The sequence below is a fragment of the Mandrillus leucophaeus genome, unplaced genomic scaffold (assembly GCF_000951045.1).
Source record: "Mandrillus leucophaeus isolate KB7577 unplaced genomic scaffold, Mleu.le_1.0 Scaffold157, whole genome shotgun sequence".
Taxonomy (NCBI): Eukaryota; Metazoa; Chordata; class Mammalia; order Primates; family Cercopithecidae; genus Mandrillus; species Mandrillus leucophaeus.
In genome coordinates this window covers 2,878,199-2,895,847 of record NW_012101554.1, presented here as the reverse complement: position 1 = coordinate 2,895,847, position 17,649 = coordinate 2,878,199, and the positions used below count along the sequence as shown (strand labels likewise).

Sequence of the window (17,649 nt, the reverse complement as noted above, 5' to 3'; positions counted from 1 at the left end):
GGCACAGCATGAAGGACATAAATGCCTCAGAGAATGAGATGCTTGTCTTAGCGTTAGGTTCCTGTTTTGTTTTGTAAGTATTTTGCACTGCAGATGAAGATATAAAATGGTAAAGCCATTTGATGGGCAATTTTGCAATCCCATCAACACTTCAGGTGTTAATGGAGCAATTCTGCTTCTTGATACAGACATGAAGAAACACTCCCACGGTGTCCAAGGGGGCACACACGAAGATGTTCTGTGAGGCCCTATTTGCAATGGCAAAGACGAGATTTGAACACAACTTAAAAGTTCATCAAAAGGGAAGTGGCGCCAGGTGTGGTGGCTCATACCTGTAATCCCAACACTTTGGGAGGCTGGATCACTTGAGGTCGGAAGTTCAAGACCAGCCTGGCCAACATGGTAAAACCTCATCTCTACCAAAATACACAAATTAACTGGACATGGCGGTGTGTGCCTGTAATCCCAGCTACTTGGAAGGCTGAGGCAGGAGAATTGCTTGAACCTGGGAGGCGGAGGTTGCAGTGAGCCGAGATCACGCCATTGCACTCCAGCCTGAGTGACAGAGCAAGATTCTGTCTCAAAAAAAAAAAAAAAAGGGGAAATGGCAACATTAATTCTGCCATTGTCTTATGCTGACCACTGCGCTGCAGTTAAAATGAGGTTGTTCTTTATGAACCATAGGTGTAGCTTCAGGACATTCTACTGAGGAAGAAAGCAAGTAGTGGATCAATACAGCATAACAGGTTGTGGGTCCATGTTTTTAGTGTGATACATCTGCATGCTTTTTATAAAGGAGACAATGCTAAATTAAAAACTGCAGTTCAGAAACTTCTACAGATACATATGTGTGCAAATGCATATCTGTAATACATATCTACACATATGTATACACACAAGTGCACACATGCACACACATGTCTCACTGGTAATAGGGTTGCTTTTGAGGAGAAGGCAAAGAACTACAAGGAGAAATGGACTGGACTCTTACCTATAATGTTTTTAATTTTTTAACAAGGAAATGTATTTCTTGTGTAAATAAAATAAAAGTAAAGCAAAAATATACTTTAAATGCGCCCAGGATATGAGTAAATTGTCCATCACTGGATACAGGCTGCCCCCAGGGTGGGGTGTAACTTGGGAGAGGCAGTTGCCTTCATGTTTTGCTGAGGGTCACTCCTTGGAAGGATTCAGCCTCCCAGCAGGGGGAACAATAAGGAACAACAGGATAAATTTACTGATATCCTGTTTTTTTTTTTTTTTAAGCTTACAAAAGAAGAAGAAAATTAGACAAAGGAAAGAAGAGATTGAAAAAGTATGTAAGCATCAGATTTTGCTCTCAACCCCATGGCAGCCAGAGCAAAAAGGGGGCACACTGTAAATTATGTCACTTTTCCTTGTAAAATAGAGGGTGCATCCACTCTCTTTTCAGAGAGAAAGTTTTTATACTGAAACCATATTTTTAAAAAAATGATACATGTGCAGCTTTACATAGGAGGTCACACGTCCTCCACCACCATTTTAAGCATGACTGTTCCTATCTAAGTTTAATGTCCTACTTTCTCTTCCTTACTGCTTCCATACCCTCTCCCCTGCCCGCTTCTCCCGCCTCATCTTGTGTCACTCTCCTCCTTGTGTGCTATGCTTCAACCACATGGGTCACCTTCTCGCTGGTCCTTCAGCAAGCTCAGCCTGCTCCCATCCCAGGAAGGAGTGGTGGATGTTGTGTGTGCCCAGACTGCCCTGGGGCACTGAGACACTGTTCCCCCTGCTGGGAGGCTGAATCCTTCCAAGGAGTGACCCTCAGCAAAACATGAAGGGAACTGCCTCTCCCAAGTTACACCCCACCCTGGGGGCAGCCTGTATCCAGTGATGCACAATGGGGCTGGGGATAAAGGCCTGGATCTGTTGCTTTGATTCAGGTCATCTTTAATGGGCCGTCCCCACCTCAGAACTCCCTGTAGGATTGGCTGAAGCCTCTGTGATAACCTCTTCACTGCCCAACACCCCCTCTGTCTATCCAGCGTCCCTCACACTCCCATGGGTGTGGAGGCTGGGCACATGTCCTAATAAACCACCTGTATGCACAACTCTGCTCAATCTGGAGAGGCCGCCTACAACAGTGGGGCCTTTGTAGAAGCTGTTCTCTCCACCTGGAACATTCCCCTGTCCCTGGTTTTCACACTGTCATGGTGTCATACATCTATCCACGGAAATGTCACCTTCTCAGAGAAACTTGCCCTTACTGCTCAACCTGAAATAGCCTCTCAGACACTACCCTATTAGCCAAGTTGAAGTCTCTGCACAGCGCTTCTCACTATCTAATACATTACTTGTTTATCTGTCAATCATGAGTAATTTTTAAAAATAGAGACAGGGTCTTGCTCTGTCACCCAGGCTCGAGTAAAGTGGCACGATCAGTCTGCTACAGTCTTGAACTCCCAGGCTCAAGCCATACTCCTGTCTCAGCCTCCAGAGTAGGTAAAACTACAGGTTTATGCCACCATGCCCAGCTAAGATTTTTGTTTTTTGCAGAGACAGGGTCTCACTATGTTGCCCAGGCTAGTCTTGAGCTCCTGGCTTCAAGTGATCCTCCCACCTCAGCCTCTCAAAGTGCTTGGATTACAGGCGTAAACTAATGCGCCCTGAGTGTCATTAGTTTAACTGTATCTATATATATTTCAGCTGGGCATGGTGGCTCACACCTGTAATTCCAACACTTTGAGAGGTTGAGGCAGGTGGATCACATGAGGTCCGGAGTTCGATACCAGCCTGACCAACATGGAGAAACTCTGTCTCTACGAAAAATACAATATTAGCTGGGTGTGGTGATGCATGTCTGTAATCCCAGCTACTTGGGAGGCTGAGGCAGGAGAATCACTTGAACCCAGGAGGCAGAGGTTGCGGTGAGCCGAGATCACGCCACTGCACTCCAGCCTGGGCAACAAGAGCAAAACTCTGTCTCAAAAAAAAAAAAATCTCTCTCTCTCTCTCTCTCTCTCTCTATCTGCCTACCTACCTACCTACCTATATCTATATCTATAGATGTAGATATAGATATTTCCCCTATTTCCCCCATCATTGGCTCCTTTTCTTCGTCTACCTTATCCACCGTTGCATTTCCAGAGCCTAGAACAAGGACCTAGCAAATACCAGGTGCTCAGTAAACATTTCTTGAATTAGTTAATGACTGAAATTCTAAAACATATAAAGATAATTAGAGGAAACGTTAATGTTCTTTAAACAACTTGATGGCTTTTGATAAGAATAAGGCTAAAATGTGCAAATTCCCAAATTTGGTTTGGCTTTGAAAATAGACGTATCATTAAAAACAGTTCACTGACCTTGTGACTTGGAGAGTAAAATTTCTTCTGGAATGATCTATGTGACCCTTTATTTAGAAGAACAGATATTTTGTGCAGAATTAGGTAGCATAGAAGGAGATGTGGCTGTGCCTATGCCAGGGAGGAGACGGGGCCTGCTCCAGGCTGTCCTTGTGGGTCTCAGAAGGAGGTGTGAGCTGAGGGATCGACTGAACCCCCACCCCACGCCAGATGCTGTTCAAGCACCTTCTATGGAACAACTGATTTCATCTTCATGACTACCCTATGAGCTAGACACTATTGCTATCCCCATTTTATACGTGAGTAGACTGAGGCACAGAGACGTTAAGGACCTTGCCCAAGATTTCACAGCTTGTAAGTGGCAGAGCTGGGAGTTAAGCCATGACAGCTTGATTTCAGAGACTACACCATTTACAGACTCACTGTTGCCAGGCAGATGTCCTGCAACCACAGAAAAATAGACATGAACAAGGTGATTTTCTTCTAGTTCCTTTCAAATGTTTTACTCTGAAACATATGACATGTTCAGGTTATTAAAGCAAGAATGTCTGTTGGCTGAGTGTGGTGGCTTACACCTGTAATCCCACCACTTTGAGAGGCCGAGGCAGGAGGGTCACCTGAGGTCAGGAGTTCAAGCCTAGCCAACGTGGTGAAACCGCATCTCTACAAAAAGCACAAAAATTAGCCAGGTGTGTTGGCGGGTGCCTGTGATCCCGGCCAGTTGGGAGGCTGAGGTAAGAGGATCACTTGAACCCGGAGGGTGGAGGTTGCAGTGAGCCAAAATCACGCCATAGGACTCCAGCCTGGGCAACAGAGTGAGACTCCACCTCAAAAAAAAAAAAAGTCTGTCAATTCCGTGCATTTCTAAAAACTCTCACTCCCAAAGTCCTTTACATCGATGCCTCATTCGATGTCTTGGCACTATGGGAACTTGCGTGGCTGTAATACTTAGGGAAGGGTGAAGGGGGAGATTTGATCTGAGAAGTAAAGTCGAATTTTAAATAAAGCAAAAAGCAGGAAATGCAATGAGGAAAAGGTCTATAGGAACAAATGATGGAAAGAAGCCAAAAGGCTGGAAATAGAGCTCTTGAAAACAACCTTTGCTATTCTTGAAGCAAAACAAGCTGACTGCTGAGGCTCTTGTTAGAGAAGATTGAGTTACGCTCCTGAGTGCTTTCTCCCAGTGTTGTTTTCCTCTCACCTCTGGATGGATTAGACTAGAGAATCTAATATGATTTGCTCATTAAAGCCCATCTGCTTCCTTTTCTGATCTGCCCTCTCTTCTCTATCCTTCCTAATGTTTCTTTTCCTTTCTTCCCAAGCATGAGCTTTGCAGTTAAAGAGACCCAGCCAGGTTCCTGCCTCTGCCACTGATTGGCTGTGTGCCTATTCAGGCAAATGATTTAACTGGTTCAGCTTTATTTTCCTCATCAGTTAAACGGGCACAACAATAGCAACTCCACAGAATTGTGAGAATGAAATGAGGCATATATATAAAGTGCCTAGCATGGAGGGGTGCATATAATGCACCCCTTCCTTTCTTTTCCCCATTTCTCTTTCCTTCCCCTTCATTCCTAATTCTTTCATATTTGCTGGGCTGCACTGCTAGGGCAATAATTGCCTTCAATGGCCAAGATTCTCCATGGGGTGAATCTCATAGAGAGCTCTAGTGTTCAAAGCTACAACATAATTTCCAAATAAAGCTTTTAGAGGAGAATTTATCTGTAAATATCAAACAACAAAGGCAACCACTTAAACATCATTAAATATTTCATCAAGCCCAGGAATGCCGAATATTAAAGAGAAGGCCATTCTAGTAGATTACTCTTGTTAGTGTTATTAATGTTAAAATATTTATATATAGTTGCAATTAATTATGAATTAAGGGTTCATTGGTAAGAGTCAACAGACATCTGTTTCTATTATAAATTGTAATAATGGATTCTATTAAAATCAATTAATAACACCATGGGGAATCCAGTCCTTGCCAGTGTTTGGATAACAGAAAAAACATCTACCCTAAAATAAAATACGAAAATTCCAATCCCCAGGCTAGATCTAAGGCTAGTGGAGCATTTTACATATACTGCAAATTAAATAGATTTCATGTTGGTTGTGGGATGTCAAGTTATGACAATGTTAAAATATCCAAGTGATATCCTATCCTATAGGTAAGAAGATATGAGCATCCTCTGAAAAGAGAACTTGCTAAAAATGGAAACTTACCATTGCAGAGTAGCAGGAGTGGAGTGGGGCTTGGATGCTCTATTATTTTCTTTTTCCTCATCTGTTAAAGGAAAGAAAAAGAAGCTAACTTCAGTAGGAAACAGTAGGAAAAAGTAAAAGTCCTGTCGACTCTCCCAAGTTTCAAAAGACTATGTTTCTCTGAAATGTTGATGCTTTGAAACAATATTTTGGCTTTTCCAACATGTTAGACTCATCATACTTTAATACAAAAAAAAGCAAAATTGACTTTTATTTTAAAACTCTTATGTCAATTTTGTTTTTATTTGACACAATGTGTTAGAGTTTGAAGAGCATTTCCCTTTGTCACTGACCAATGTGATCACATTCATCCACTCAGTATTTTCGTAACTGAAGCAGGACAGACTACAATTTCAACCCTAAAAACATAGGGACCTCACTCACTGCTATGGACTGAATATTTGTGTCCCCCACAGAATTTATGTGTTGAAACCTAATCCCCAAGATGATGATGATATTTGAAGGTGGGGCCTTTAGGAAGTGATCAGTCATGAGTCTTATGAATGAAATTAATGTCTTTATGAAAGAGATCCCAGAGAGCTTCCTCATACCCATTTCTCCCCTCTGAGAAGACAGAGAGAAGATAGTGAGAAGATAGCCATCTATGAACCAGGAAGTGGGCCCTCACCACACCCAAATCTGCTATTGCCTTGATCTTGGACTTCCCAGCCTCCAGAACTGGGAGAATAAATCTCTGTTAATTAATAAATCTTTGAGAATAAACAATAGAGAGATAAATCTCTGTTGTTCATAACCCACCCAGTTTATGGTATTTTGTTATGAAAACCTGAACAGACTAAACTCTTCACCATTTGTTCTTTGTAACCCCAATGAAGCAGAGCCTTAATGTAGGGTAGGGAAAGTGTAAGTGTTCAGGAGAAGAATCGGGTTAGCAATGCAATGGAGCAGGGTTTAGCACATATTTTCTATAAAGGACCTGATAGTAATATTTTAGGGTTTGTGGACCAATAGTAAAAATCAAGAATATTGTATAGAATTTATATGACGGAAGAGAAAACAAGTTTCCATGAAATATTTATTGATAAAATTCAATGTAAGCCCAGGCACAGTGACTCACACCTGTAATCCCAGCACTTTGGGAGGCCAAGGTGAGTGGATCAGTTGAGGTCAGGAGTTCAAGACCAGCCTGGCCAACATGGTGAAACTCTGTCTCTACTAAAAATACAAAAATTAGCCAGGCATGGTGGCGCACACTTGTAATCTCAGCTACTCAGGAGACTGAGGCAGGAAAATCACTTGAACCTGGGAGGCGGAGGTTGCAGAGAGCCAAGATCGTGCCACTGCACTCCAGTCTGGGCAACAGAGAAAGAATCCAAAAAAAAAAAAAAAAATCCAATGTAATAGTAATAATTGAATAAAATTTTTGTAATACATGTCTATTAATGAGAAGAATTAAATTAATTTTGGGGGTGTAGGTAACATTCTTCTAATTGGGATTAGAATTAATGTTGCCTATTATTAAATAGATTGCAAAAGTTGATCTGTAAAGACCATTTTTAGCTTGCAGCCCCACAAGCATCAGGCCAGATTTGGCTCACATGACCCTGATTTGCTGAGCCCTGCAATACCACAGTCTGAACAACAGATTAATTTTTAGCATTTCTAAAAAGAATTTGTCACAATTTCATCATGGATTTACTAAGAAACACATATAATCAGTCTCTTATCCAATTCCTAATAAAGATTATTGATAGGAACAGTCAACATAAAATTCCTTGATTCACAAAATTTGGCCCAAGATAATTAGGACAAATAAGAGTCTCAAGAAGAAAACTAATAATGTCAAAGCCTACAAATATTATCAATAAAATTTAATATAGACATTAAAAAGATAAATGAAATCAATCTATGGCATAAAATTTATATGGAAAAGAATTGGTATCTATGAAAACAGTTTAAGTAAAACAAAAATGAAAATGGAAAAAAATGAAAATGTCATATGATGTACAGAAAAATTTTTCTAAAATTAGCTCATGAAAGCTGAATCCAGAAAATATCTTATTGATGAAAATGTATCAATATTGGTGTAATTCTGATTTAAATGTCTACTTATAAGCACTGTGGCAGATATTGTTGTTGCTTAATCAAAACCTACATGTACCCACCTTCTTCCTTATATGTAGAAGCCCAGTTTAGAGAGGATTGTGTGTTCAAGGAGAGTGACCCCCTTTCAAATCCTAGAAAGGTGAATGTTGATTCATTTACGACAATCATGATAATTAATTTTATGTCATCTAGCCACTGATTGGATTAGGTGGAGCATGTAACATGATGTAGGCTGATCACATTTCAGAAGATGCTCTCTCTCAGGGCTTCTGGGAAAAGTATTTTTCCCTAATAAAATGAAGGAGTGAGAGATTCTCACCTGTTCTACTTTTGAATGTGGCTTTGAGATGACACAATAACTAGATTAAAGCAGCAAACTTGGGATGGGGAAAAACACAATCTGAGGACAAAGTCAACACCTAGGAAGGCAGAGAAAAAAAGGGAAAGCTTGGGGGCTCTGATTATCACGTGGTGCCTCTGATGAACCAACCCAAACAATGGCTGCCTCCTGTTCTATGAGACAGCACAGTTTCTTCGGTTGATAAAACTTCCTTTCATTGGGTATTCTCTTCCCTGCCACTAAAACTATTCTAACTGATGGTTAGAACCCGAACCACACTAATGCTAAATGTTCTCAGGAACGGAATGTAAAATACATCATAGACTCAACACCTGTTCATGATGCTTTGTCAACCTGGAGTTCTTCTAAATAGATGTTTCTCATCCCTTCCAGCCTGGAATAAATGCCACCAACTCTTTGAAGCTTTCCTTGATACTCTCTTAGTCAGGAATCAATCATTGATCCTAACTCTGTGCTTCTATAACACATTATTCACCTCTTAGCTGTCCTGTGTAGCCACCTGGATCACTATTTCTTTTCTTTTTTTTTTTTTTTTGAGACGGAGTTTTGCTCTTGTCGCCCAGGCTGGAGTGCAATGGCACAATCTCAGCTCACTGCAACCTCCACCTCCCAGGTTCAGATGATTCTTCTGCCTCAGCCCTCCGAGTAGCTGGGATTACAGGTGCCCATAACCACGCCCAGCTAATTTTTGTATTTTTTAGTAGAGTCGGGGTTTCACCATGTTGGTCAGGCTGATGCCAAACTCCTGCCCTCAGGCGACTGGATTATTATTTCTGTACACATCCACCCCTTCTGCTCAAGCATAAACTCAGTGAGAAGGCAGGGGTGGTATCTCAGTCAGCTGCATTACCTCCTGCAGGACCTAGCACAGCACCTTCCACCTAGTATTTAAATAGTTAAGTGTGCCTTCTCCAGTCTTAAAGAACAGCACAATATAGAGCGTGAACATGGGGGTCTCACAAGAATGTGGGTAAGTGAACACCTAAGTACACAGAACAATACTCAACCTCAGTTGTTCACAAAGAAATAAAAAGGAAACAAATAATGAGTCATTCCTTATATCTCTGAGGGAAAAGCAAATTTAAATAATGACAATTTTTGATGCTGGTGTATACATGGTGAAATTGACACTCTCAGAGTTCTTTATACCTGAAGATAGTGTTAATGTTTTTAGTATGCAATTTGGCAGTAATGTTAAGAACCATCTAAAATGTTCAGCTGCTTGTCCTCACAACCCAACTTCTAGAAATTATAATACTAAGCAAATAATCGAAGAGAAAGAAAGGGCTATATAAAAAACATGGGACCGGGTGCGGTGGCTCACGCCTGTAATCCCAGCACTTTGGGAGGTGGAGGCAGGCAGATCACTTGAGGCCAGGAGTTTGAGACCAGCCTGCCCAACACGGTGAAACCCTCTCTCTACTAAAAATACAAAAATTAGCCGGGCATCATGGCGCACACCTGTAATCCCAGCTACTCGGGTGGCTGAGGCACCAGAGTCTCTTGAGCCCGGGAGGCGGAGGTTGCAGAGAGATCACACCACTACACTCCAGCCTGTGTGACAGGAATGAAACCCTGTCTCAAAAACAAACAACAACAACAACAAATTGTTAATTGTGTTTTTTTAAACAAAAAAAAAAAACCATATAAACAACCTAAATCTACCCCTATCTAGCTTGCACTGGCACATTGCTAGTATTTTTGTTCCCCCTAAAACCGGCGGGGTTTTAAATTTTTGTTTCTTTAAATTTCAGCATTTTGGTCAACGTGGACAGGTTGTCAAAAGACCTAGATTCGAATAATCCTAACACTTAACCGGCCAGAACTGAGCAAATCACTCAACTTACTCGAGCTTCATTTTTCCTCGTTTGTAAAAAGGTCATCTTCTATGGCAATTATAAGAATCCTATTAATTTGTTCAACAAATATTTATTGAATACCTTATTTGTGCCAACTAGTCACCACAGAGAAAGAAATTAAACTCTTGCCCTTGAGTTTAGTTGGGGAAAGAGAAAGGCAGAGGAGACAGAGGACAAGTTCAGCAAGAAGTGGTAAGTGCTGTGATACAGGTAGGCACGGAGGAGTTGGCCAACCCAGACTACATGAAAAAGCAGAGCTTGTCAGAGAAGGTTCCCTGGAGGAAGTGATAGGTGAGCCGTGTCCTGGAGTGAGTCAGAGATGGGAGCCAGACGGGGGTAAGGTGGGATGGAAGTCAGGAGTAGGGTGGGGAAGGTGAGAGCAGATAAAGACAAGGGACCTGACAGATTGTGTCACTTTCCCAGAAGCAAGGTGGCTGCAGCATGGGTCTTTGCTGGATGTGGCAGAGTGGATCCAGGTGAGCATGGAATGTGATGTTTAACAATCTAATTATCCCGTTTAAGTCTTAAGACAGTCGTCTCTAAACGGAGGATAATAATAAGCCCTACCTCAAAACGTTGTTGGGAGGATGAAGTGAAATGAGCTAGCCGTCTGCGAAGAAAGGTTGCCCTTGGCTCTGCCTGGCCGGCCAGGGGGCGTTTGAGCAATTCTGTCTGCTGGGATCTGCTGCTATGGAAGATTTACAGGGGCAAAGACAACCGCATCGCCAAGGACCTCACAAGGCAAACACACACCAGGGGACGTCACAGCTCCATATAGGAGACGGCACTTGAGCTGAGCCCTGAAGGGATGGTTGAGGTTTTTAAAAGATAATGTTGTTTTATATTCACAAAAGTAATGCATGTTCATCTTTTTAAAATGAAGAAAGTATGGAGAAAATATCTCAGAATCCAAGCCCCTCTCAACAGAGGGAACGACTGTTACCTTTTTATCCTATTTGCCTCGTCTTTTTTCAGGGTTCTTTCACACACAAACACATACATATCTACGCTTAAAACATGTGAGGGTCATACAGTCCATCCTAGTTTGTAACCTGCCCTGTTCATTTTGAAGAGGACACGTCAGACTCTGGGAGGAGGCCACCAAGGGAGAGGGTACTCCAAGAGACAGAAGCAGCAGGAGGAAAGGCAAGGAACTGGGACCTGGAGCCCAGGGAAGATGCACGTGGTCCCATTGGTGGAGCCAGGGAAGCTCCCTGTTCTGGGATTCCATAGCAGTGTCTCCCACTCAGGCAATACTGCCTTTGTTATATAAGATTTTTTTCCCAGCTAAATTTTGTTATGGCCCCATTTCTGAGTATCAGTGAATAAAAAGAACTTGGCTTTGAGGACAAGCAGACATGGGTTTAAATTCCAGCATTGCCCCCAACTGTGTGGACTTTGAGCGGCAACTTGACTCATCCAAGCCTGAAGGCCCTTATCTAAAAAAATGTGAATCATAACTTATGTCACAAGGATGTTTTGAGGATTAAATATAATATGTTAAGAACTAGAACAAGAACAGTTTTTAAAAATGCCATACTAATAATAGCACTCATTGGTCAAGTACTTAGGCCAGGGACTGCACATCACTTTTCATATGCTACCTCATTTTATTCCTCCAAATATTGCTATGAAGAAATGTTATATCCCCATTTTATAAATAAGGAAGCAGAGCTTTGGTGAGGATGAATAATTGCATGAGGCCATGTAGCTGGTGAATGCAGACAGGACCTCACTAGGTGCTCAGCAATCCAGTGACTACAGATAGTGTTTAGAAGAGAACTGGTCTACCCCAAAGCCAATGTGGGCCCTCCAGCTCAGTCACCAAACAGGTGCTGTCCACCTCTGCTGGCTCCTTTCCTTAGATCACTGGCAACTTTGTGCCCAGGGTCTGAATGCCCAGCCCTTTTCTTCTAAAGTAGGAGGTGTGTCACACCCAGGCCTGACCCTCCTATTTGATGGCTCTCTATCTTAGTTCTCCTGAAGTGCTGGCTATTTATTTACTCATTCATCAGATATTCATTGAGTGTCTACTACATTTCAGCCCCATGACAGGTGTTAAAGGGTAAGAAAAAGCAGACATAGTCACTGCTGTCTTGAGGTCATAAATTATCAGCCAATTGAATGTAAGTCCAAGTCATGTACAGTGGTACGCACCTATAGTCCCAGCTACTTGAGAGGCTGATCTGGGAGGATCACTTGAGCCCAGCAGTTCGAGATCAGCGTGGGCAACATGGCAAGACCCGATTTCAAAAGTAAAGTAAAATTAAAACAAAACAAAACAAAACAAAAAGAAACCCCAAACTTTAAAAGTAAGTCCTAGGCAAGAGCTGTGAAGTGCAGGTCCAGAATGCTATAGCAGCACCAAATGTAGGGTGTGAGCCTGGCTTGGGGATCTGAGGAGGAGCAAGAACCTTACCTAGGTAAAGAGAGTAGAGAGTAGGGGAACACATTTTAGGTAAATGGAAACAGCCATAGTTGATAGAGACTTTAGGAACTGGTCCTGCCAAATGCCTTTTCATTTTCACTGGGAGAAATGCCTTGAACCAAACAAGATTCATCCGTAAAGCATCATTTCAGGCCAGCAGGATTCCTGGAGCCATTCGCAGGCACACCTGCAGTGCCCCCCTGCAGTGCCCCCCTGCTGGTCCTGCCAAGGCTGGAGAGCTACAGTCTGCTTTAAAAAAAAGCTCCTGCCAAGATGCTGCCCTGGCGCCTGGTCTTCTTGCCACTCTGTTCTGCTCCCACTTTGCAGTAATGATTCCTAACACGGTGCAGGGATCTCAGTCCAGTTCCCAGTAGTGAGCATCTCTGCTCTCCTCTCTGCATCTACCCCCAATATAAACTCTGGGGCCAAATTTCCAGGCTCAAATCCCAGCTCCACTACTTATTAGCCATGTGACCTTGAACACCATTTTGGTTCCTCAGTTTCATTATCTGTAAAATAGGGATAATAATAGGACCAACCTCATACCGCTATCGTATTAATTGAACCACTTCTGGTTCAAAGGACTTGCTATCTAAGTGTTCCCTGTTCCTATAATTGCTATTGCTTCTCCAGAGGGACCATGTGGCTGGCTCCCCACCCTGTCCGTGAGGTTTGGCAAGCTCTGCAGCTGGGAGGGTTATTCACTCTGTGCTCCCTCAGCACCTGACTGCTCCCCAGCAAAGTCCCCATGGTTGCTGCCCATGGATCGTTTTAATCCATTCAGGCTGCGGTAACAAAATACCATAGACTGGGTGGTTTTAAACACAGAAATTGATTTCTCATAGTTTTGGAGGCTTGGAAGTCCAAGATGAAGGCATCAGTGATTTGGTGTCTGGTGAGGGTCTGCTTCCTGGTTCAAAGACAGCTGTCTTCTCGCCCTGTGTTCACACATGGCAGAAGGGGTGAGGGAGCTCTCTGGGGCCTCTTTTATAAGGAGACACTAATCCCATTCACAAGGGCTGAGCCCTCATGACCTAACACTTCCCCAAAGCCTCATCTCCGAATACCATCACATTGGGGGTTAGAGCTTCAACATTTGAATTTGGGGGGAATACAGACATTCAGTCTGCAGCACTGACCACTGTGCCTGCCTTGTTAGCTTGTAAGCTCTGCAGGGTGCAGACCTTGCTCACCATTGGGTCTCCAGCACCCACATGTGGTAGGGGCTCAGGAAGCATTTGTGGAATGAGTGAATGAATAAAATGACATCACAATTAAAAGTGGAGTGATTCAGTAACATACAAAAAACATGATTTCATATATTAAATGTTCATATACAAAACATATGATTTCAGTAACACACAAAACTGCAGTACTACCGGGGAATGTTTATTAAGGACTTATATTGTGCCAGGCACTGTGGAAAGCTCTTCATGGTACGGCATTTAGCTTTCACAGCTGCCCTAGAAAGTGAACAGTTTAACACATGTGAAACATCAAATGCAGGGCCTTAGTGTACTTAGTGCTTAATCAATGTTAGTCCTAATTATTAGTATTATCCGCATTTACAGAGGAAGAAACTAAGGCTCAGAGAAGTGAAGGAATTTGTCTGAGGTCACACAGTGAGTGGCAGAACAAAGACAAGGACCCAGGCTAGTTGACTTCAAAACCTCCCCAGACCCAAACATTTATGAGCCTCATTCTGTCTTCAAACTCGTAGTACTGGACTGAAGATTTTAGAGAAGTTATTATCTGCCTCATCATTTCTTTTCTGCCTCCATGTCAAATGAATTCACACTTGGGAATCTATTCTAGAATATTTCTTGCCTGGAGCCAGTGTGGCAGAGTTTAACATTGAGGAAGCACATTTCTAAATTAATTACTTCTTTTCAAATCCCAGGAAAGGTTCAAGTTTATGTGAGTCTCAAATTTCACTTCAAAGTTCTAATTCTATTTCCTTTCATTATACTGACCTGGCTGCACCTGGTCAGACCTCACCTGTTGGGAACATGGGGCTGCCAAAGGTTTCATTTCCCCTCATTCACCTCCTTTCCAGCCCCTGCAAAGGGCACCAGCTGATGAGCAGGGTGCCTGGCACCCAGGCCTTTGGCAGTGGGCATCAGCCTCTGGCAGCAAACCCTTCTCCCCCGTGGGAACGGGGCTAAATCCCAAACAAAACTGTGATGTTGGCAGCATTTGCTGTGAGGGGCCCACACCTGCTTCCTCTTTCCTCCTCTGGGTGAATTCCTTCATAATCTTGGAGTGGGAAAGAGGCTGTCTAACTTTGATACAAAATCAAAAAGCCATAAAAGAAAAGATTGATAAATTTTATGACATAAAAAATCCAAAATTTCTGCGTGAGGGGAAAAAAAAAAACACAACATGAGTACAAAGATAATGACTCACTCGGGAAAACTGCAATCATTCCACAGACAATGGTCTCATCTGCCCACCATAGAAAAGAGCTCCTGTAAAAGTAGCAGGAAAAAGACCAAGAACCAAAAGCAAAAATAGGCGATGCACGTGACACACAGTTAATGGAAAAATTACAAATGCTCTTAAAAGGTGGAAAGATGGTCAGTTTTAACCAATGAACATAGAAATTACACCAAGATGACATTTCTTACTTATCAGATTGGCAAAAATCCAAATCACAACCACGCAACTCTGCTGTGAAGCTAATGGGAAACAGGTACCCTCCCACCTTGCAGGGGGAGAGTGAACCGTGCCTCCTGGCCAGACACAGTGGCTCACACCTATAATCCCAGCACTTTGGGAGGCTGAGGCAGGAGGGTCATAGTAAGACTCCGTCTCTACAAAAAAATTTTGAAAATTAGCTGGAAAGGCTGGGCACGGTGGCTCATGCCTGTAATTTCAGTACTTTGGGAGGCCACGGTGGGCAAATTGCTTGAGCTCAGGAGTTCGACCAGCCTTGGCAACATGGTAAAACCCCATCTCTATAAAAAATTAGCCAGGCATGGTGGTGCACACCTGTACTCCCAGCTACTCAGAAGGCTGAGGTGGGAGCCATCACCTGAGCCTGGGAGGCTGAGGCTGCAGTGAGCCGTGATTGCACCACTGCATTGCAGCCTGAGTGACAGAGAAAGACCCTATCTCAAAAACAAAAACTAAACAAAACAACAAAACAAACAAACAAAACCCAGGGCTTCTCTGTATGGAAGGTCATTTGGCAGAATCTACTGAAATCCCATGTACCCTTTATCCAGCAGCCCCAGGTCTGTGAACTGATCCTACAGCTATACCTGGACACATCTGAAACGATGCATACACAAGGTTATTTGTTGCAGCTTGTCTGTAGCAGCAAAAGTTTGGAAACAGTGCAGGCGTTTATCTGGATAACTAAATTAGAATGCATCGTCACAATGGGATACTATGCAAGTATTTTTTTTTTTAAGATGAAAACCAAAAAAGAATGAGGACACTTTCTATATTCTTACTGATATGGAACACTCTGGTTTTTATTATTAAGTGAAAAAAGCAAGTCACAACACAGTGCATATAGTATGCCACTTTTTTGTGTTAAAAAAGTAACAAATGGCTGGGCACAGTGGCTCACGCCTGTAATCTCAGTACTTTGGGAGGCCGAGTCAGGTAGATCACTTGAGGTAAGGAGTTTGAGAACAGCCTAACCAATATGGCAAGACCTTGCCTCTACAAAATCACAAAAATTAGCCGGGCATGGTGGTGCATGCCTGTAATCCTAGCTACTCAGAAGGATAAAACAGGAGAATCGCTTGAACCTGGGAGATGGAGGCTGCAGTGAGCCAAGATGGCACCACTGCATTCCAGCCTGGGTTACAGAGCAAGACTCTGTCTCAAAAAAAAAAAAAAAAAAAGGAACACATATTTGAATTTTTCATTTGCATAAGGAAATACTCGAAGAATACATGATAAACAAAAGTGTTTATTACTAGGAAGCTGGAGTAGAGGGTTGCAGGGGAAGATGGGGGTGAGACCAAGACTTCTCAATGAGTACCTTTTACAGCATTTTGATTGTTGGACCATATGGCTGTATAATCTATTCAAAACTATTCTAACTTTTAAGTATGAACAAATTAAAAAGATCCTATAGGGGAGGGGCATCCAAAGGAAGAATCTACTCAAATGGATAAGTGCTCCTGGAGTGCCAAAAACTGAAAGCAAATTATAAACACCCATAATCTAGTGAGGCTTTATGGTCTATTTTGTTTTCCTAATATCCATATGCTTACTGAGCACCTACCATGTACCAGGCCCTACTATGTTAAGTGTTGGTGAGATACAGTCAGACACAGTGCCTTCCCCTCAAGATGTTTTGGCCCCATGGAGAGACTAAATGGAGGGTGGAGGGGCCCTGGCCTGGCAGTGTGCTCGAAGCCCAGAGGAAGCAGTACGTCCTTCTTCCCCAGAGGAGTGGGGAAGGTCAGCTGGAGAAGAAAGGACAGATAGGCTGACACTGCGGGCAGAATGGGCAGCCCTTGATGACACTGTGGGCACAGAGGTGAGGAACGGGAGGAGCCAAGGAGGCCATCTTAAATCACAGCCTAAACACTGGGGCTGCGCCAGCCAGCTAGCAGTCTCAACCCTGGGTTCCCAGCCAGCACTAAAACTGCAGCAGACACCCCATGGGGGCAATCCAATTCTTTGCAAGTGACCCAGGAGGTTTCTCCTGTTGAACCTATCCTCCCAGTTTCTCTAATTTCTTCCAACCCTCTAACACCAGCCTAGTCTAAGGCCTCAAACTTGGAGTAGGTAGCAGCCCTGATGTGTCTTCCTGGCTTGAATCCACCTGCATAGAACCTCCACACCAACCTTCTGAAAACACCACTTTGATTTGTCACTCCTCAGCCAGCTCCTTCAGTGACACCTCAGACCTCAAATTCTAGACTCCTTGTTTGGAATTCAGGTCCCTCAGTGATGTGGCCCAAACTCATTCCTAGCCCTGTTTGCCATGATTCTTCAACCTCTCTGCTCAAGCCAACCTGGAAAACTCTCCAAGCTCAAGACCAGTCTCGTAGCTTTCTGCCTCCCCCATTTTCCCATCACTGCAGGAACCACATGGATCCTTTGAGGGCCAAGACAAATGTCACCTCCTCCAAAATGCCTTCCCCAGAGTCACCTTCCAATCTCGTGACCTCTCCAAACTTCAGCGTGTATAATTAGTAAATCACCTGCAAGTATTATTAAAATACAGAGCATGTGTCAATGAGTCTGGGATGGGCCTAAAATATTGCATTCCTAATAAGCTTCCAGGAAGGTCTATGCTCTAGGTCAGTACCACACTTGGTTTGGCAAGGTCTTAAGTACACCTCATATCCTTTGAAT

The 17,649-nt window shown here is 43.0% G+C and overlaps 1 protein-coding gene across 1 annotated transcript in view; it reads right to left on the bottom strand.

Moving 5' to 3' along the window:
* Positions 1 to 17,649, bottom strand: part of RFX4 (regulatory factor X, 4 (influences HLA class II expression)) — a 160,206-nt gene that overhangs the window by 117,659 nt on the left and 24,898 nt on the right. The window contains exon 3 of the mRNA XM_011975596.1: positions 5,571 to 5,631. Within this exon, the coding sequence (XP_011830986.1) occupies positions 5,571 to 5,631 (61 nt within the window). The remainder of the gene's footprint in view (positions 1 to 5,570; positions 5,632 to 17,649) is intronic.